The following is a 21,718-nucleotide window of genomic DNA, read 5'->3' as shown; positions in this document are numbered from 1 at the left end:
CTACGGCAAAGAATTTTTTCCGTATTTTTTCTTTTCTATCCCATTTCTCTCTTGTTTCAAATTATGATGTAAACCACCTTTTTTTGAGTTGAAATTTTTGCTGTAGTTTCATTTGGCATTGGTGATGAGCAATGTGAATTAAAATCTTAATTTTTTAAGTAAAATAATTATTTATCATTTTCGAGAACCGTTTAATAGGGAAAAATGAAATAATACTCAAACTTTGTCAAAAATAAACGATTTTTGGCATGGTGCCATTTTTTTATACATAACCTTGGAAAAAAAAATTACAAGTCCATACAAAAAATTAAAATGATACATGATTCACAAATGACAACATCTTCATACAAGTTCCCGAACTTAGCGTTCAAACGTCCAATTTTGGGTCTTGGATCAAGTTTTGTAATGATATTTGAGATTTTTGAGTTTAGTTTTTTACTATGATTACATTTATCTATGATGATAAGTAATGTGAATTAAAATCACCATCTTTTATGTAAAAATAATTACTTATGATTTTTTAGAGCCGTTTAATAGAGAAAAATAAAATAATACTAAAACTTTGTCAAAAATGCACAAGTTTTGGTATGGTACTATATCATATGTATATAAACTTAGGATAAAAGGAGTGAACCAATATAATGAATTGAAATGATATATTACCTTCCTATAAATTTAATTGCAGAAAACAAAAAACCAAAAATCTCTTTGCCGGAGGCCAGGCTACCGGCAAAGAGAGCAGGTTTATTTCAGGCCATTCATCCGGATGCATGATGAACGTGGATCCATGTGCTAGGTCACCGATCAGTGGGAGGTGCACGCGGATCGCCCCTTTTTCTCACCTGTGCTTCTCTCGGTCTCTCCCCTCCACTCATTTCTCCCTGTCTCTCTCTCCCCACTGCGGATCGATCTCTCTCCCTCCTCCACTCATTTCTCTCCTCCTCCCCATGGACTCCATCAACGGCAATGGTCCAGCCCCTCCGGTCCAGCCCCTCTCGGGCGCCTTCTTCTCACGCGTCGGTCCAGCCCCTCCGTCCTCCCGCGCCTCCTCCGCGGTGGCCCGTGCTTCCTCCTTCGCCCCCTTCTCTCCCTCTGCTCCAGAAGGCGCGCGGCGGCGCAGGGCTACGGGCGAGGGGCAGCGTGCCCTCCTCCGGCGCAGGGCAACGGGCGAACGGCAGTGGGCCCTCCTACGAACTCCAGCGGAGGTGCAGTTGCAGCAGCGTCGGGCGTGGGGCAGCGGCTCTCCTTCTCCTTCCCCACCACCGGCGGCCTTCTCCTATTCTCCTTCTCCTCTTCCTGTGCGGCTGCGGCGTCAGGGCGAGGAGCAGCAGCGCGGCGGCGTGGGGCAGGGAGGCGAGGCAGCAGCAGCACAAGTAGCTGCGGCATCGGGGCGAGGAGCAGCAGTGCGGCGGCGACTGGCTCGCGGCGGCAGGGGGCGCTGGGCAGCGGCATGGGCACGCGGAGGAGGCCGCGGGCCACGTCTTTTTTTTTCATTAATTCATTGCCGGCGGTAGTTATTTGCCTCCGGCAAAGACTCGCCTGGTGTTATTCCATGGCAGTGGCGTTAACTTTTCTTTGCCAAAGGCTAAACTTTTTTTGCCTTCGGCAAAGCCTTTGCCGAAAGCCACGTAAAAAAGCCTCCGGCAAAGAGACCTTTACCGGCATATGCCTTCATACCGATGCCCTTTGCCGGCGGCCCCTAGAAAAAGCCTCCGGCAAATGCTTTGCTGGGGACATTAGTGCCTTTGCCGGAGTGCGGCCAGTTCCGGCCCCAAATGTGCATTGGTGGCATTCGCCTCAATTTCGTTGCCGTCGTAATCCTGTATTCCACTGTATATCTTCCATTCGTAAACTTTGTTCCCCCTAAGCCGAAGCTAATATGGATTTTGAGTATCTGGCCGACGAGACAGGCTGGAGGGAGGCCGACGGCAGGTCAGCCACCTCCTTTCTGTCGCGAATGGAAGGGAAGGGTTGGTTTTGGTTTTCTTTCTCGAACATGATCTTCTTATAGTATCCCTTTGTTTTTTAGGGGATTTTTACAATTGTATTCTTTTGCTAAAGAATTGTACTAGATGTTTTACGACTTTATATAGAGTACTAGAAATTGAACAAAAATTATTTCTTCTTTCAAAACTTGTTTACTCTGCCGCTCCGGACTAGCACTACCAGTAGATGCTGCACGGGTTGCGTATTATTGGCTCTCTTGAAGATCTTACGACTGCAGTTGAGAATAGATTGACACCACACATGCATCACGGGCACCGAAGAAGACCATTTCGAGTGCGCGGAGCGCGTTTGGTATTCCGGGAAGCGGCATCCCGACTAGCCATCGGTCGAGTCAAATTTGACCAACTACGAATAGGGTCACAGGCTGTATGTCCAGTCCACACTGACCACCTACGTACGCGCGCGCATTACACCTAACAAACAAACACCTATATATATACAGCTCCTAACCCGCCCAGATATATCATCCCAATTCCCACACAACACCCATCCATCGTCTCATCGATTCCAAGCCTTGGATCACAAACTCTGCCACAAATTGATCTCATCCTCGTTGATCACCCTCTCTCTATATATATTTCAGAACTCTGAAACCATGGCAACCAGAGCTCTCCTCCTCGTCGCTACAGCTGCAGCGATCTTCGGCACAGCGTTCGGCGCCAGCCACACCGTGGGCGCGCCGGGAGGTTCGTGGGATCTCCGGACCAACCACGGCCAATGGGCTTCCAGCATCAAGTTCCGCGCCGGCGACCAGCTGGTGTTCAAGTACTCCCGCGCGGCGCACAACGTGGTGGAGGTGAGCAAGGCGGACTACGACGCCTGCTCCGGCTCCAGCCCGCTCGCGTCCTTCCAGACCGGCAACGACGTCGTCCCGCTCCCGGCTGCCGGCACCCGGTACTTCATCTGCGGTGTCCCGGGACATTGCGATGCCGGCATGAAGGTCCGGGTTAACGTGGAGGCAGCGGCTTCTTCTTCCACCGATGCCCCGGCACCGGCGGGTCGTCGTGCGCTCTCGCCGGCTTTGGCGCCCATGCCGAGTGCCATGACGCCGGCTGCTGGTGGCCAGGCGGTGCCTCCGTCGAGCTTGGCGGCGTCGGTCCGTGTTGGGTCGGTGGGTCTGTTTCTGGGAGGCATCTTGGCGGCTGATGGTCTCATGGTCTTGTACTAGAATCAACAACAAAAAATGTCGATCACTATTGTTTTTAGCATTTCTTTTACATGTATAATTGCTCCATGTACGCTCATTGCATTTGTATTGTTCATTCTGCCAGATATATACTTCGATTCAGTGTAAACTCGATACAAATTGTTGCCGTCACATGTATGTCTGTGTCTGTGTGTGCACACAAAAAAGGATCTTGTTCTCTCGCTCCACCATACCGAGTGGCTGATGCGCGGGCTAGTGTGGTGGCACTGGCGGAGAAGGATGTCCTCTCTTATACGCGTGCTTCATGTCATCCAACAAAATGATTTCTTATCGTCCAAACAAACATAAATGTTTTCGCTACTCCTTCTGATACTAAATTCTTGATTCAAATTTGCCCAAATATAGATGTATCTATTCTTAAAAAGCGTCTAGATACATGTAATATTTCGACAACAATTTATAATCGGAGGGAGTATTTCTTAATTATCGCTACGATCCAACCAATCTAAACATGATATACGCACGTACAACCACCAAAAGAGACGAGAAGATCTCAACGGCCTATTCGACATGGCTTATGACAGGTGGGTCCCACCTGTCTGAAATACCATCAAACGACCAAATCTACCCGATTTGGGTTATGTAAAACAGTCCTTCCAAACAATTGTGGTTATGTGAGAGATAACTGTGATCCGATAAAACTCTAACCCGAAGAAGTGTAGTTTTGTAAAATTTAAATAAAAAACCGAGTAAATTTCATAAAATCACACTTTTTGGGGCAGCTTTATCGCGGAGCCACAATTAACAACAATACCGTCCGCAGAACCACAATTTTTGTGTTAAACCGTCTCGCTTAACCCGAAACCGCTTATTTTGGTGGCTTTGCCTGAATACTGACCAGTGGGGCCCACATGTCGGGAGACACGTCCGCTCCGACCCGAACCCAACCCGTTAGCCCGGAGGTCTGGCGGCAGAGTAGGATGGGCAGGCGCCGAGGTGGAGAAGGACCTCGGGGCGGCTCCGTTCCACCGGAGAGCGGAGGCAGTCTGGCCGCTCCCTTATGGAGGGCGGCATGGCAGTTAGCCGAGGGAGGGATGCATGCATCCCGGGGGGGGGGGGGGGAGGGTGTCACCTGATGTGTGAGCCCACCGGTCAGCAAAACCATCAAAATAAGCGGTTTCGGGTTAAGTGAGACGCTTTGACAGAAAAATTGTGGTTCTGCAGACGGTATTGCGTTAACTGTGGCTCCGCAACAGAGCTGCCCCCAAAAGGTGTGATTTTGTTAAATTTACTTAAAAAACCCAATATGTGATAACCAATTATTTTATCTAAAATCATGGATTACTTTTCGTACACAAGGCTTCACCGATTTAAAATGCCTAATGAAAAACAAGTAAGACCTGTGACAAGTATACTTTTGGTGAGATATGTAGTTGCAACAAAATGGACTCACGTTCATCGAAAGCATGCCACAGCGTGTCGGACTGTCGGTCAACAAGCGCATCACAAGATTCACAACAACGATGAACATCTTCAAAGACGCGCAGCCCGTCGGTGGGTGGCCGCGTCCCGGTCAAATGGACCCGGAAGCAGCAGAGCAGGGGGCAGGGCCACTCCTTGACAATTTTGTTGACCATTTTCAACGGGCGAGAGAGAGCGAGCGAGTCAAACGATTAGTCTGACCAAGTACGCTTCACACGGAATCACTTTACGCGCTTACACGGATTACTCGCACCTAACGCGGGAGCAAGATAACACCTATATAAACAACTCCTGCCCTCACAGAAATATTATCCCACAGCACCATCCACTCCAGCACTCATCATCCTCAGACCACAAACAGTTACACTGACCTCCAACATCAGTCAATCATCTCTCTCCACGCCAATCTACAGCCCATGGCGACCAGAGCTCTACTCATCTTGGCCATCACAGCGGCAGCGCTCGGAACGGCGCTGGGCGCCACATACACCGTGGGAGCACCGGCCGGGTCGTGGGATCTCCGGACCAACTACGCCCAATGGACCTCCACCGTCAAGTTCCGCGCCGGCGATCAGCTGGTGTTCAAATACTCCCCCGCGGCACACAACGTGGTGGAGGTGAGCAAGGCGGACTACGACGCCTGCTCCAACTCCAGCCCGCTCGCGTCCTTCCAGACCGGCAACGACGTCATCCCGCTCCCGGCCGCCGGCAGCCGCTACTTCATCTGCGGTGTCCCCGGGCATTGCGATGGCGGCATGAAGATCCGGGTGAACGTCGAGGCAGCGGCTTCTTCCACCGGCGCCCTGCCGCCTGCAGTGAGTCCTCGTGCGGCCGCCCCTGCAATGGCGCCCGTGCCGAGCGCGAGGGCGCCCGCGTCCGGCGGCCAGGCGGTGCCTCCGTCGAGCTCGGCAACAACGTCAACCAGTGCTGGATCGTGGGGCCTGGGTCTGGCAGGTGTCTTTGCGGCTGGCCTCATGGCCTTCTGCTAGAATCAACAAGGCGTCTTTGTTGTACTTTTTTCACACTTTTGAATACGATCATCTCTTTGTTTTTTATATATCATTATTTCGGTCAAATATACTACGATTCACTTTAATCGGATTTTATCGAATGCTTTAGTATATTGTAAGTTCATACAATGCAGATTTCTACGTGCCTGTGTTCGCTAGGCAACAACTGTAATTGAAAACTGCCAATATTTGTGCAAAATCAACCAATTGTTTTTGGAATAAAGTTCAGTACATTGACAAAATTATGGAAGCTGTGCCGATGTATATAATTTTTATAATTTTTGGCTCAAAATCACTTTCCTGCACAATTGAAAAGTGAAAACAAACCAATCTTAGGATAAAGGACATGACAAAATACAAGGAAAGCGGATGAACATATCAACATTGATCGACATCATATTGTAATTTTTTTTGGGCTGGAATACCGCGCGACGCCGCGCTTTAGCTATGGCGCGCGAAGGCTTAGGCCTGGTAATGGTTTGAAATCCGGACCATACCCGCACCAAACCAGATAAGACAATACATAAAACCAATCCACATCCACCCCAAACACTAGACCCTTCGATCCAGTCCAGACCAACTCGTACGCGATCTACATCCAACCCACTCCAGTCCGAATCAACCAAATGGACTGGGCAAACCATTTCAGACCATTTCGGAACCACGGTACACACACTAGAAGAGCCATCGATAGTTTAGCTCACAATCCACGATGCGCATGCAGACGTGCTGGCTGTTGGATTCGGTACTTCAGCTTTTAAAGTGAAACATTAAAGGTGCAGTACAGCTTAACCCTGCTGTCCAAATGAAACAAATATTATGTAATGTGAAATGACAATTGCAAAAAAAAAAAAAATCCTTCCAGGCAAACAATCGCAACTATGAAGTCCCATCAAATGTCTGCTTAATTAACGGTTAGTTACATAGATTGAATTATTACTTCATTAGACATGATTTCTAGGGAGTAACTACACAAGTAACTTTACTAGGGTCCATAGCTTCAGTGCATCTGGTCAGTGAGCAAAAGCCCCATTTTTTTACACCAATTTTGTCACCATCTTCATGGACTCCTTCCATTCAACACTTGTACAATGATTTGTGTGAACACTTCACCACCTGAAACATGGAGTGATCTGCTTATAGAAAGGAAATTATTTGCATAGCAGGGGAGGCCCATGTGATATCTATACAGGGATGAAACATCAGGAATTAGTCTCGACATAATTAAGCTTCAGTTCAATTAATTCTGAACTAACAGTAGCTACACACATATAACTTTTGAGACTTTACATACATAGTTATTCAGATAAGCTTCACTGATAAGCTTCAGATTTTTCATATATTCATACAAGCTTCACATAACTAGAAGATATACATGCAGAGACTATCATGCTCTGGCTGCATGATTGGCATTGCACATTCAGTAATTACAGACAACATCTCATGACATAACAAGAAACTCTAGTATCAACGGTTATGTTTTCCTAACGGAAAAAAAAAACCATTTGCATCAGACCATATTAAGCAGGACAAACTTGTAGTTCTACAACACAACTAAGATACACTCACAGTGCAGATGTGGAAGGTCTCGGTGACTAGGAGGAGGCAGTGGACATGTGCTGTCAATCTGGAATAACATCTTAGCAAAGGACCAACTGCCCTATCAAAATAACCATCTCTCATGCTGTATATGTGAAATTAATATTAGTATTTAGTAGTTAATTCTCTATACATTCAAGCAATGCATTAGGGAATTCTGCATAAACATAGTGAGCAGAACAGACAATAAAAAATAAATTAGGACATGTGAATAATCACTTGTAAGCAGTACTTGAAGCCAACGGCCAAATTAAGTACATTTACTCAATCAGTACCTTCAAATAAAATAGGTATTCAATTAGTACTGCACCTACTTGAACAACAAAAACGGGAGTAAAACGAAAATTCTGGAAAGCAATCCTCGGATTCATCCAAAAACAGAATCTAACATTGCTTACGGATTTAGTGAAGGGCGGTTCGATTGAGATCGGATGGAGCAAAAGAAAGTTGCCCCGGTGGAATCTTGTGGCAGAGTAGGACCTTGGGGAACAATCGCTAGCAGGGCCAGCCAATGAGAGGATGATCTAGGCAGAGAAATCCCTAGGGGAAGGCAGCGTGAGGGACCGGATCCGCGGAATCCGGCAGCCCTAGGTACGCCGACGGTGGAGCACCGGATGGGGGAGACGGCGGCGGCGCAACCCTAGGCCCCCAGCAAGGATCTGGGGAAGACGAAGAAGACGCTGGACACGACGCTAGCTGCTCCTCTGCCCACGGGTCGAGCCCAGAGGGAATGCACGGGTTCAGCCCATACAAAACCAAAGCGTTTGAGTCCAAAACCAAACCACTCCAAACCATTTCTACGTTAAAACCGCACCAGATCCATCCATTCGCGAAGTCAATCCATTTCCACCCACCGAAAGACGACCCAGTTGAGAGCCCGAACCATAAAAACCATTTGAATCCAACCCATTACCAGGCCTACGCGAAGCCCGTGCCGCGCTTTAGCTCTAACGCGTGATGGGTCAGCACGTCACAGGCCGCACGTGAGCAGCAGGGCAGGGCAGCAGGCATGCGATGGCTGCACGCAAGCAGCAGGCATGCACTGTGGCTCGTTTGAGTCCAACAAATTTTGTAGCGGTCCCGAACGAAACAAAAGAACTTAAAATTTTCATGAAATTTGTTGCCCATAATTCTCACAAAATATGGTCTCGTGATTAAATAAAATAATTATGTCTATCTATTTATGTCAGAATCTATCAATGCTTGTCGCATCTCCGGCCCTTCAAAACAAGGTACCAGGTCCATTCAGAACGACCCCAAACCTTAACTCCTTGCCATCAATAATGAACATAAATTGTCATCCCTAATGAACACAAATTGCCAACCCTGATGGTCAAAAAATGTCACCCGCTGAATACAAAATGCCACCGTTGGTGAACAGAAACAATCTATGTGAAGGACTACAGCGCGACGGCCGCGGTGGGCCTGTGGCTACGGTTGGGCAGCGCACCACGGCGGGCGGAGGCAGGGCGCGCGCAACGGCGCAGCAGTAGGGGCGGCGGCAGGTCTGCGCGGTGGCAGGTGCATGGGGCACGGCGGCAGGAAGGCGCACGACGGTGGCTGGGCTTAGCAATAGGCGCATGGCAGAGAGCTCGGCGCATGAGGTAGCATGGAAGGCGCAAGACGGCTTAATACAAATTATCACCCTCAACGTGCACAAATCGCCATCTGACTTAATACAAAATTATCAACCCTAATAAGCGTAAACTGCCACTCGGCATAAAACAAAGTGCCACCCCTAATGAGCACGAATTGCCACCACGCTTAATACAAATTGCCACACTTAGTAAGCACAAATAGTCATCTTCGCTTAATAAAAATTGCCATCCCCGCTTAATACAAATTGTCGTCATTAATCAACATAAATTGCAAAACTCGCTTAAAAACAAATTGCCACTCATAACACCTGTGCAGTGACAAATTAATCACCCCACCACATGGTGAATACAAATTGACACCCGCAATGATCACAAATTGCCACCCCTAACGATCACAAATTGTCAACCGCAATGATTAAAAATTGCCACCCCTAGTGATCACAAATTGCACCCATAGTGAATACAAAATTGCCACCCGCAATGATTAAAATTACCACTCCTGGAGATCACAAATTGCCACCTGCAATGATTAAAAATTGCTACCTCCTAATGATCACAAATTACCACCCATAGTGAATACGAAATTGCCACCCGCAATGATAAAAAATTGCCACCCTTAGTGATCACATATTGCCACCCGCAATGATTAAAAATTGACACCCCCTAATGATCACAAATTGGCACCCATAGTGAATACAAATTGCCACCCGCAATGATCACAAATTGCCACTCCCGTGATCACAAATTGCCACCCACAATGATAAAAAATTGTCACCCCTAGTGATCTCAAATTGACACCCATAGTGAAAAATTGCCACCCCCAGTGATCACAAATTGCCACCCACAATGATAAAAAATTGCCACCCCTAGTGATCTCAAATTGACACCCATAGTGAATATAAATTAATGTACATCCATTTCGATCATAATCTAACAGCCACCACCGCATCGTGCATCTTCTCCACTCCAATCGAGTTACCACCTCCATTCAAATTGATCACCCACAAATTATATTTCCATGTCGCCCTAATGAGTATGCACACAAATTGCAACTCGGACCAAACAAAAATAAAAAATAACCATGTCTACCAATTTACATCAAATTGCTCCCCTGTTGCACATGAATTGCAAGCATCCCGCTGCAGTCCGGACGCATCACTCATAGAAAGGGCCAGCCGCACCACGTGGACGTCGACCCTACACCATCTCGACCACCTCTTCTGCTGACAGCACCACCAGGCTGCCCCGCAAGGCCTACACACGGAACGCGGCGGGCACCGGCGCAGTCCGCCGCCCAAAACATGTCACCGCGCGCGGTCGATACGGCGTCCTCCTCCACGAGCTCGACGAGAGGACCGACGGGAACAAGCGGCGGCAGTGCGGTTATCACGCGCACTAGGGAGCTGATGTGACAGCCCGCAGCGGGGGCGGTGACGGCACACGACGGGGGCCTGCGGTGGTTTGCCAGCGTGCAACGGCTAGGATGGTCCATGACGGTGTGCAGCAGCAGACGCAAGGCGCCTGTCTAGGCAGCGCGCGGCGGCAAGACCCGAGGACGATGGCCGCGACAGCTGCTCAGGGCGCCTCAGCAAGGGCGGCGACGCGCATGGCCGCGGAGACGGCCCTCGGCTGCGGCGGCCGGGGCAGCGCGAGGCGGCGGCGAGGCGCGCCGCAGCAGGCCGCGCGCTCGGCCGGGGAGATGGCGCTCGGCGGCGGCGGCCAGGGCAGCGCGGGGCGACGGCCGGCACAGCGCGGATCAGCTGCGGGGGCTCTGAGCGGCAGCGACGAATCGCACCAGGAGATCGATCCATTGACCAGCAGCGCGTCACGCAAGATGACGCCAGAGAGAACGTCCACGCGATATAATTCCCGATTTATTTTTCTTTCTGGAACACAAGATATATTTTTATTTCTAGATTTTTTATTTGGCGCTTCTTGCTGTGGCCGAATAGGATTCTGAACATCAGTATCCGTGGGAGGAGATTTTGGTGATCTTAGCCAAACAGTTGTCCACTGGCCGGACATGAGGCAGGTACCTCAACCGGCAGCTCGGATTTGCCCTCGTCAGCCTGCAATGGCATAGAAAATTTAACATCTAGATTGACTGACATGGAATTGCATGGAACGACAACGTTGAAAGCTTACTTGTAGCCAAGGAGGAAATGGTGGAGAAAGACAGAGATCTCCAGCTTTGCAAGATCGTTCCCAGGGCAGAGCCTTGGGCCAAGCCCGAATGCGAGGAATGTCCCAGCTCTCGGCGGTGGGCCCTGAGCACAATGCAGAAAAAAATGAGTTTGGTTGCAGATCCTTAGTTACATGAAATTCATAATGCATCCGTAGTTTTTTTATAAGATTTTGTTGATTAAGAATGACATGCCCCAACCTCCCATCTTGAAGGGTTGAACTTGTTAGGGTGAGGGTGAATCTGAGGATCCGTGTGCACACTCCTGAACCACAGTTGAACCTTCCAGCCCTTGGGTATCAGGTAGCCTGTAGTATTGCATCAATGATCACAAAGATTCAGCCCACAAGCAATCTCAAATATAATGGGGGGGAAACAAGCTGTGACGATTGTTCAAAAAGAAAAGCACACCATTGACGAAGACATCTCGAGTTGCCTGACGGAAAGTCACAAAATTGATGCTCATGAACCGCACTGTCTCATCAATCACCTATTTTTGCATGTGTCAGATAAGAGGATTGATCGAACAATTATTGTCAGGAGACGATCACAGTTAATTGTTTCAGGTAGCAGAGCATTGTCCTTGTTTAAACATGACATGAATGAGCTGAGAGTAGAACATATCAACAACCTGTGAGAGGTACTCCATCTTCCTGAAATCTTTTAGGCTTAGCCCTTTCTGCGTCGGTGGTATGTTCCTCATGATCTCCTCCTGTTCGGCCTGAATAAGAAAAAAAAAAATTGTCACTCTCTTGAGCGTTCAAACACGTCTGCCGATTGATTGATCCTCGGAGTTGTGAAGCTTTCATTCATAGGATAGTGACCTTGGCCTTGGCAAGGATGTCCGGGTTCTCCTGCATAAACACAGTGGCCCACATGGTGATGTGGCCAGAGGACTCATGGCCAGCATTGAGGTACATGACGAGCATGTCGATGATTGCGTCGTCCTCCAGCCTCCTCCCATGCTCGTCCTCTACCTTGATCAGCCGGTCCATCATGTCCACACTCGGTCGCGGGAACCCCTTAGCTGTCGCTGCTCTCCGCTGGTCGAGGACGTGCTGCAGCAGTTCCACCATCTTCTTGCAAGCCTTGAGGGCCCTGTGGTAGGCAAAGCCAGGGAGGTTGATGGCCATGGCGCGCAAGCCATAGTTGAGGTCAGTGTAGCACCGCTCAAGCGCCTCCACGGTGCGGTCATCAGCACCGCTCATAAAGATCTGCACAATGATCCGGAACGTCATCCTTCGCAGCTCTGTCAGGAACTCGACCTCCTCCTCCCTGGTAGACAACGCCTGCAGTGTGGACACGACGGTGTGGTCGATGAAGCCTAAGTAGGCAGTGAGTGCATCTAAGCCGTTGATGGGTGCCGCAGTGAGCTTGCGCAGCCGGCGGTGCTCCTCATGTGGTATGGCGATGAAAGACTTGGCGCCAATGAGTGTGACCGTCGATTTGGGCCAACCGAGGATGAATGCTTCGTCATCCATGAGCACCTGCTTGCACGCCTCGGGTATCGTCACCAGGATCGTTGGGCTGCTGAACATGAAGGCCCTATACAGCCCCGTCCGTCCAAACCTGCCATTTGCCATGCAAATTTCAGCTCAATACATTATCATCTCTTGTTTGTCTGATTCTCTTGTTCGTCAGATTAGTAGTAGTACATAAAATTCGACTCTGATTGTTGTCATGATGTGTTTGTACCAAAGCAATATGTTTATTCTTTTATCTATTATATACTAAAAGTACATGACGGAGCAACCACAAAAAAGATAGGCTACTAGAAAATTCCACAAAAAAGCAAAATATCTGACCTTCTATTTAGAGAATCACTAAATCACAGCCGTTGGATCATCAACTTAAAGTTGAAATAAATTACCCACGTGTACCCCTGGCTAATTTTCCACGCACCTCTCCTCTCCCCCGTCTTGGCCACAGCATCAGGCCGCCTCATGCCGCCGCACGTTTACCTTCCCCATGCCCTTGGCAGGCCATCCCATCTCCTGGACCAGACGTACAAGAACCAGACGCGCGCCGGCACGCGGCTGGTCTCCTAGAAGGGCGCCGGCGACCCTTCACCCGGCCGCTTCTCCTACGGTCCCGATCTGGCCACGTACGTCGCTAGCTCCAGTTCTATCTCTCGGATTGGGCGTGCCCTGTGGCCTGCAGCGCCCCGTGGACAGGTTATCCCGCGACAGTGAGCAGCCACCGGCATCATCTGAAGATGGGCACGGTTGCTAGACACTACTCCGATTCTGCACCTTTTGCAGTGCGTCTACAACGTCTCTAAAGCAACCGAATAAACTCGAGGGAAGATTACCAGTTAATTAAGCACGGATCTAAACAACATGCATGTCCGCTTCTTCTTTTCTTCTCTGATTTTTGCAGCTTTTGGAGTTCAGACGAGAAGTTTACTTAATCAATCCCCTTCCTCACTGATCTCAGGATCCTACATTGTATTGCTGAACCGCAGGTCTGAGTAAGACATTGGCCTATATATTACTGTATTTAACAAATTATCAAAAAAATTTAATGTCCGTGCTAGATGTTTAGATTAAATATTGATCCGTGTCACCCGTTTTGTTTTCCCTTCTGAACTTTGCAAATATTTTCCAGGGGGCTATCTAATTTCTTATGTGATCATAACGTGTTTTAGAAACAGAAATCTTATGCAAATTATCAAAAAATTTGAATGTCCGTGATAGATGTTTAGATTAAATATTGATACGTGTCACCCGTTTTGTTTTCCCTTCTGAACTTTGCAAATATTTTCCAGGGGGCTATCTAATTTCTTTTGTAATCATAACGTGTTTTAGGAACAGAAATCTTATGCAATTTGATTCTTTTTCAAATGAATTCAAGTGTGTGGTGTGACAGGGTTCCAATTTTGAAAGGTTTAATTACACCAATGGTTTTAGCAGTTCACAGAATCCGGAAGCAACAGCTTGCAGGAACAAGGTCTGGATCTGGCTCTGCTTCGCTGTGGTCTCACAACAACCATATATGTGAAGAGGCTTCAGGATTTTAAGCGTAAGAGACTTCCTTTTTGTTTTCATAAGCATAATAAGCAATTGCAGTTTAACTTTTTTCCAATTTCAATTCATTTGATAGGTCTCCAATCTGTCTATTCGTTTCCACAGACGACACATACGACAAGATTTTAGGGGCAAGTAAATTGTTTACTTTGGTATGAATCAACGATGAGAACATCAACTTAACCTTTTGATGCAAAATTGTGGGTTTATGTCAGATTTCCAAAGCGCAACAAGTCTAGAGAATTTCCTCTTACATATGCAACATTTGGGGAATTTGGATAAATCTCTTGGAAGGATAACCTTGTACTTCATATATCATCAATAATAATAGCTGCTTGTATCATTCACCGCAAGAACTATATGTCTAATAGAGTTAAGTCAAAATTCTCATTATGTAAGTTGATATCTTACTCTAACGAATCTTTTTTTCCTAACCTAATGACCACCTCGGTAAAAATTACTAATCAAGAAGCACCAACTAAGCTAAATTTACCTTGGCTCTTGCCTCAGCAAGATGACGGAGTTACAAGTACTATATTAGCCAAAAACATATTTCATTAACATGTCATTGATACTTGTGTTAGCATATAGGATTCACTACGCCATTCATTTTTGTATGCCTGCAGCTGGCACGTGCATATTCAGTTTGCCCATGCCTACTTATACTTCTTTAGAGATGTACTTCCAAGAGACACATAATTTACTACCAATTTGAACCATGCACAGAAATACTAAATGGAGAATCCTCTGAAGAATTCAGCATAGGAGTAAAAGCAATAGACATCTTCGATCGATGTAAGTGACCCCCCCCTAGGGATACCGGTGGTTTCAATTGTTTCCATCTATCTTAAATCTTCCTTTAAATTAAGTTATGTCAAATCATCTTAGTTTCTGTGCTAGGATTTTAGAAATATAAAACCATGATGCACTATATAAATCTAAGAGATCGTGACATAAAAATTTGTGTTACTGTTATTGAAAACCAACTTGCATTAGGAAGAGTGTACTATCTTGACAGATAAATTGTTAGTGATGATTCAATTGGAGCATCTGCATTGATGTGCTACTTCATTTCTTAATGAATTAATCTTCTTCTTGGTGAACTTTACATTTACAAATCATGCTCTTATGCTAGAGTAAGAATACCGACCTGTTCATTTTCCTGTATGAACCAAGCTGCAGGGCTTGCTAAGTGTATAGTTCGTCCCATAAAAGGATACTATCTACTTCTTACCTTGGTTAACCAGATGCATCAGGTTTTTATAATAAAGCCTGATAATCTATATTGTGTACTCATATATACATGTCTTTGGTTGCTTATATTACGGTCCTTGTCATTTGGAAGCACATTGTTATCTTGATTAAGATTGGAGAACTTGCTTAATTAATACTCTCATAAAAGTTGTACTAAATCAACCACACTTATTATGGATCACATATGCAGACGGAGGTAAGGGCTCTTGAGCTACTAATATAACTATTATCATTTGATTTTGTTTCACTCGGCCATATCATATTTCAGGCCTAGGTAAGGTAGGTTACTGCTAACGATAAGTTTTTTTTTTGACGAAAATGCAGCAGCGCTGCCTTTCATTACTTAAGGGGGAGTTAGAGATTTAAATCCAAACATGGAACAACAGATGAGAGGGAGGTGGGGAGCAACTACAGCTGGAGGGAAACAAGAGCATGTAACTCGGGAGGGCGAACCCTGTGAAACCACATTTGCTCAATCATCTAAAAGGAGGCGACAGCAGCACAACCGGCCGATTTCCATGAGAGGAGCTCCTCGCGGGCAAGGTCACAGAGACTGGACATTGAGCGTTGCTTGGAGTGAAACACCCTGCGGTTATGCTCAAGCCAGAGCATCCACCAACCGAGCATCACGGCAGCCCTCAGGCGGTTGCGATGCAAAATGGATCGGCAGAGATGATCTTCATTGGATCACCAGTCAGCAATAGAGCTTTCGGAGAGGTGAGGCGGCGACCGGATGCGGATGTTGATCATGGGGAGGAAATTGGCCCAGAATTGAGTTGAGAAGGTGCAAAGCATGAAAATGTGATTGGCAGTTTCAGGAGAAGATCCACAGAGCTGGCACGTCGGGTTGTGCAGGATACCTTTGGTTGCTAATCTGTCAGCAGTAAGGCATCTTTCCAAGGTAACAGTCCAAGCGAAGAATCTGACCTTAGCTGGGATTTGAGTTTTCCAAATTAGGGCAGCAGCGGAGAAGAGAGTTCGACCGAAGAAATGAGCTTTGTAAGCCGAGCTCGCAGAGTAAAGACCAGAGGGATGAAGCTTCCAAGAAATTGAGTCCTCTGCCTCGGAAAGGTTAATATTTTGCACAATGCCCCATAATAGAATGAATTGCAGGAGGATTTCATGTGATGGCTGTCTTTTGATATTACGAATCCAACTGTGATTTCCCAAGGCATCTTTTATAGAAATTCTCTTTCTCCTAGAGTGCTTGAAAAGAGCTGGGAACCTCTCGGCCATTGTCTGCTGATTATGCCATGGGTCTAACCAGAAGGAACACCGGGAGCCATCGCCAATAGTGAAGGAGGAAGCTGCATGGAAGAGAGCCAAGGTGCGTTGATCTTTTGCGATGCTAGCGACATAATCTTTGCCAGATCCCTCTTCCCATGTTGCAAATAACCATCTTGCTCTGAGAGCCCTGCCTTGGCAAACGAGATCAGGGATGCCTAGCCCACCATACTCTTTGGGAGCGCAGACTTTTTGCCAGGCCACTAAGCTTTTAGCGCCAACCGGTTGATCATCGGATGATTTCTTCTTATATAGCTCAATTGCCAAATGTTATTTTGCTACCTTGGTGTGTTTGTGTGTATATATGAAATCTAAATTTTAGGTTGCATTAATTAACTATGCTATGAATGCTCATATTCGTGTTCAATGTCCACCAGGGAATTAGATTATATTCCTGTAGATCAACATGGGTTTAGAATTGTTGGTTACCAGCTCTTAGATATTTAATCTATTGGGTCCCTTCATTTGTGTAAGAAAATGTGTCAATGGGACCTCTTTCCATATTGGTTTAAATTACTAAGCTGAGTTCAATGCATAATATCCATTTATCGGTTATATTGAACGGCCATTTGCTTTCTTATTTTCTTACCTTCATTGCATAAAAGTATGACGTCTCAGTAATTTGATTTATTTTATCCGTTTAGACGCTTAAAAAGGTGAATATTTGACATCTCTATTCATTTTATTTGTTTCTCTTTAAATTTTTTTCATATATTTAGATGATTTACAAGAGTAACCAAGAAAATATAGTGAAGGGAAATAAAATTAACATTTTTAGAAAAGTATTTGGGTCTAGGCATATTTTCGTGACCTGATCATAAATTTCCTTTTGTTTTCTTGTAGATGTATTCTACTCCCTGCATTTCTAAATATAATAAGTTCTAACTTTGTCCCAAGTCAAATTTCTTTAGATGTGACATAGTTTATAGGAAAATCTACTATATCAAATAAGATATATTGAATCCATCTTTATTTATTTTTTCATAGTAAACTCATTTGATGTTGTAGATCCTATGAATTTTTTTATAAACTTGATCAAGCTTAAAGAAGTTTCTGTTAGGACAAAGTAAGGACTTCCTTCGTGGTGTATGTTTTGAAAAAATAGGCAATACTTTATAGTTTTATTTTAGGGAAAATGGTATGCCAATGTGAAGGAAAATATATAGGAGAGGCCAGTGTCTATGGCCGAGGAAAATCTACTATATCAAATAAGTTATATTGAATCCATCTTTTTTTTTTCATAGTATACTCATTTGATGTTGTAGATCTTAGTAATTTTTTTATAAACTTGATCAAGCTTAAAGAAGTTTCTGTTAGGACAAAGTAAGGACTTCCTTCGTGGTGTATGCTTTGAAAAAATAGGCAATGCTTTATAGTTTTATTTTAGGGGAAATGGTATGCCAATGTGAAGGAAAATATATAGGAGAGGCCGGTGTGTATGGCCGAGACATATGACAGTGAATTGAAGATTAATTATTTCTATTATTTATTGAACCAAGGAAAAATAAAGAAATGCAGGAAATGAATAAAAAGAACAAAATAATACCCTACAAAGTCATTTTTTTAACTATCTTCTATAATATACTACCCGTGTTAAAATAAGATGTTTTATGTCTAACTAAGTCAGACTTCTTAAAGTGTCACCGAATGTTTAGAAAAAAATATTAATATTTTACAATATTAAATAAGGATATTATGGAGAGATATATCATGATGGATATAAAAAGAAACTAATTTGGAGTTGTAAGTGTTATAGATTTCTTTATAAAATTGGTGATCTTGAAGAAGTTTGACTTAGGACAAAGTTAGAACATCTTATTTAAAACGTTGGAAGTATTATTGTAGACGATTTAGATGGTGTCCGCGCAATTGCGCGGGCCGTGTGCTAGTTAGAGAAAACAAACTGTAACAGAAAGCATTTGGTTCAGAAGAATATAACTATATATAACAGCAAGTTTATTAGAGAAAAAGGAAATATAACAGAAAGCATCAGCATCAGAAGAATATAACAAAATATAACAGCAAGACATGTAGACCGAAAAATGCTACCAACTCACCGTTACTTTTTCCTGGCCTAGCCTCAAGAACTGAATTACTGCTTGTAGCCCAATATACAGTTTTAGTACAGACCAGATTGAAGAAACCTTGCCGATTAATGCAGCCGAAGTTTTTGTTTAGCCCAGCACAAAAACAAAAAACTGAAGTTCATCTGAAGTTCCAAACAAAAACTGCTGCACTCACTGTACCCACGAGTGAGATACATCGATAATACTGAACTTCTACTCCCGGCTCGACTTGGTCACTGTATTCAGAGAAGTGCAAAATGCGGTCACTAAAGTCGCTAAACGAGTTCAATTTAATCGCTAGCTAATTTCTTTACATGTATTCAGAGCAGTTGCCACCTGGTTCCGGCGCTGCCGTCTCGTCGCCCGATTTGCGCTCGCCGGCACCAGGCATCCGGCCTCTGCCCGGAGTCCCCCACACTCTCTTTCCCTCCCTTCATATCCATGAGTCAATTGGCCACCATTTCTCCTCCATCTCCGCACCCATGCACCTCCCAACTCGGGCAGCGAGTTCCTCGACACATGTTCGACGAAATGCCCGCTAGGTGAAACAAAGGTTCCGCAGGAACTCGAGGGAAGGAAGGGCATAACCAGGGTTGCAATGCCGTGAGGATGCTGATGGAGGGATCAATTTGTGGGAGGAACCGACGATTCAGGCCAATTTGAAGAATTCTGGGGTGGACAAAGCGGGGAGAAAACGCGGCTTGGTGGGTCGACGCCGGATTGGTCTGCAAGTTCGCTTCTGTTTTCTCTGGATGGAGCCGACTGAATCCGGCAAGATGGAGCCCCAGTCGCGTCCCAAGCCGAGTCGGGGCTGGCAAGGCCTATGTGTTCGTGGGCTTTTTTGAAAACAGGCTGGCCCAGTGTCCACCTATAGACCCATCCACTGAATAATGAAACAAAACTAAGGTTTAAGTGAAATGAAAGTAAAACTTAAAAATTACAAAATTCGTTTATATTTTTATCCTGGTTTCACTAATAAAATTTCACTTCTATTTTATTAAGATTTTCAAATTTCAGTGAGGTGAAATCCAAACCGGGATCAAACACTGATAAATTTCAAAAGTTTGATATTTTTATTAGCATTTCGTTTTGGGTTCATTAATTTGTCAGCAATTTAGGACATTCTCACATAAAGGTGGACTCATAATTGTATCTTATTTGAAATAAATGACGTGTAGGACAGAGATAAGGAAACCGATTCTTCGCGATGAGTCAGAGTAAGCTAAGAATTGATCTCGTTAACTTTACGCACCATCAGAGTTAATGCTAGAAAATATGCAAAAGTCAGTTCTAGACATAATCTTTAATTGAATGTCCACTCGTACGTGTTTAATAATGAAACAAAACTAAGGTTTAAGTTTAATTGAATGTCCACTCGCGATGAGTCAGAGTAAGCTCGTACGGGCATCTTTAATAGTCGTAAGATAGTTTTTGACAAACTTGCCATACAGAAACAGAATTGTTTGATGACATTTTTTTTAGATGATCTTTTGATGACATTTTATCACCGGGAACAAAAGGATCTCTAACTGTGTTATATTACTAGCTTCAAACAGAATTACGTGACTGAAGAGTGTTTGGTGGTGCCAAGAGTTGGCAAGGAGCCAAGGACCTCAAAGGTTCCTGCGAGCGGGCACATTGGCAGTGGAGTAGCGGACTGGCTCTCACCGTGTGACGAAGGAGTCGATGAAGGCATTGGGCTTGCCGGACTTGAACGCGCGGAGGAAAGCCCACATGCCGCCGACGAGCGGCTAACCCATGTCCCCCGGCGGCAGCCTGGCCCGCCTGCCGGCGCCAAGCGAGGCCGTCCACCACCACGCGTGGGCCCTGCGAACGACGGCGTCCACAACCACGGCGAGCACCGCCGCGGCCATGGCCACCGCCGCGAAGTACCACATCCCCACGGCGGTCTCCTCACCCATCCCGGCCACTTCTCAGCTGAACACCAAGAAGAGCGCGCGGTCGATCGTCTCCTACAGTTGTACGTACAACCGGGAAGGACAGAGATTTATATATATATACAGTGCACTCCGTAGATCAGATCAGAGAGAGTTAGAGACGTCGGTGTCACTTGCCCGACTAATTGCCTTCTTTCGCGCCACTCTTTGTCTGTGTTAATTAGTTGTCATCTTCTTCAAGTTAATTATTATTCTTCGTCCCTTCAGATCCTGCAAAAGTCCATCACCTCAGATGTGTTCAAAATTAGTAAGTTTCACTGATTCGAAGACACCATTCGCCGGAGATTCGTATTCGACAAATTTCTCCGGGCACGATGAACGTCCCTGTAGTGGTTCGATCGAATATGCCATTCGTCGGCTGATCGATTCCAATATGCTAAACCAGGACAAATTACTCAAGCAGGATAGATATCCATAACAAGCTAGGGGTCCCACATATAGTATGAGTTGTTCATGCGTCAACATTAAGAGTAAAAAACTACACCTGTCAAGTCTATATAGTTGCAGAAGAATTTTTAAAGCTGGGCTCAATTTGTTTTTTCATAGGGCCAGAAGAAAGAAGTAGGCAGGCTACAGCCTACAGGGTGTTAAGACTTAGATACATGGAGTTGTTCTTCTTTTTCTTTCTTCCTTTCCGTTTTCATTGGCTGTACAATTTTGGTTGCTCTTTTGAATATATTTGCGCAGTAGGTAATTCGCCTACTGTTTTTCTTCAAGAAAAAAAACTGAACCTGTCAAGAACAAAGACAACACCAGGAAACGATATTTTATTACTCCCACCGATTCTAAATTGTTGTCGAAACATTACATGTATTTAAACGTCTTTTAAAAATAGATACATTCATATTTGGACAAATTTGAGTCAAGAATTTAAAATCAGAGGGAGTAATAAAGTTAAGCCGCACCCTACGTCTCAGGGCATGACTTCGGAGGCTCCTTGGTATAATACGACAACACCAGCCAGCGAAACATGCAGCCGCTCACTACCTCATAACACATGGTTTGTGTGCCCAGCAGCGAAAATCTAGCAGGGGAATTTATGGGATTACGTCTGCTGACGGGCCGACATAACATGCTTGTCAGTGGATTACCAAACACAGGACAA

The 21,718-nt window shown here is 45.5% G+C and overlaps 2 protein-coding genes, 1 long non-coding RNA gene and 1 pseudogene across 3 annotated transcripts; 2 read left to right on the top strand and 2 right to left on the bottom strand.

Annotated features, from left to right (window-relative positions):
- Window positions 1–2,475: 2,475 nt before the first annotated feature.
- Window positions 2,476–3,302, top strand: LOC100830755 (mavicyanin). Its single transcript, XM_003575399.4, has one exon. The coding sequence runs from the start codon at window positions 2,603–2,605 to the stop codon at window positions 3,173–3,175; it is 573 nt and encodes a 190-aa protein (XP_003575447.1). The 5' UTR covers window positions 2,476–2,602; the 3' UTR covers window positions 3,176–3,302.
- Window positions 3,303–4,952: 1,650 nt separating this feature from the next.
- Window positions 4,953–5,891, top strand: LOC100830447 (stellacyanin). The gene has a single exon (XM_003575398.4). The coding sequence runs from the start codon at window positions 5,053–5,055 to the stop codon at window positions 5,623–5,625; it is 573 nt and encodes a 190-aa protein (XP_003575446.1). The 5' UTR covers window positions 4,953–5,052; the 3' UTR covers window positions 5,626–5,891.
- A 4,652-nt stretch (window positions 5,892–10,543) lies between these two features.
- LOC100829826 lies at window positions 10,544–20,606 on the bottom strand (annotated as a pseudogene).
- LOC112272365 lies at window positions 18,508–19,427 on the bottom strand. Its single transcript, XR_002966065.1, has 2 exons — window positions 18,992–19,427; window positions 18,508–18,891 (listed from the first exon to the last, which is right to left on the bottom strand). It is a non-coding gene; the product is annotated as an uncharacterized LOC112272365 (long non-coding RNA).
- Window positions 20,607–21,718: the final 1,112 nt, after the last annotated feature.

Source organism: Brachypodium distachyon, chromosome 4, assembly GCF_000005505.3.
Source record: "Brachypodium distachyon strain Bd21 chromosome 4, Brachypodium_distachyon_v3.0, whole genome shotgun sequence".
NCBI classification, from domain to species: domain Eukaryota; kingdom Viridiplantae; phylum Streptophyta; class Magnoliopsida; order Poales; family Poaceae; genus Brachypodium; species Brachypodium distachyon.
The sequence above is the reverse complement of the archived record's forward strand: the minus strand, read 5'-3'. Positions and strand labels throughout refer to the sequence as shown.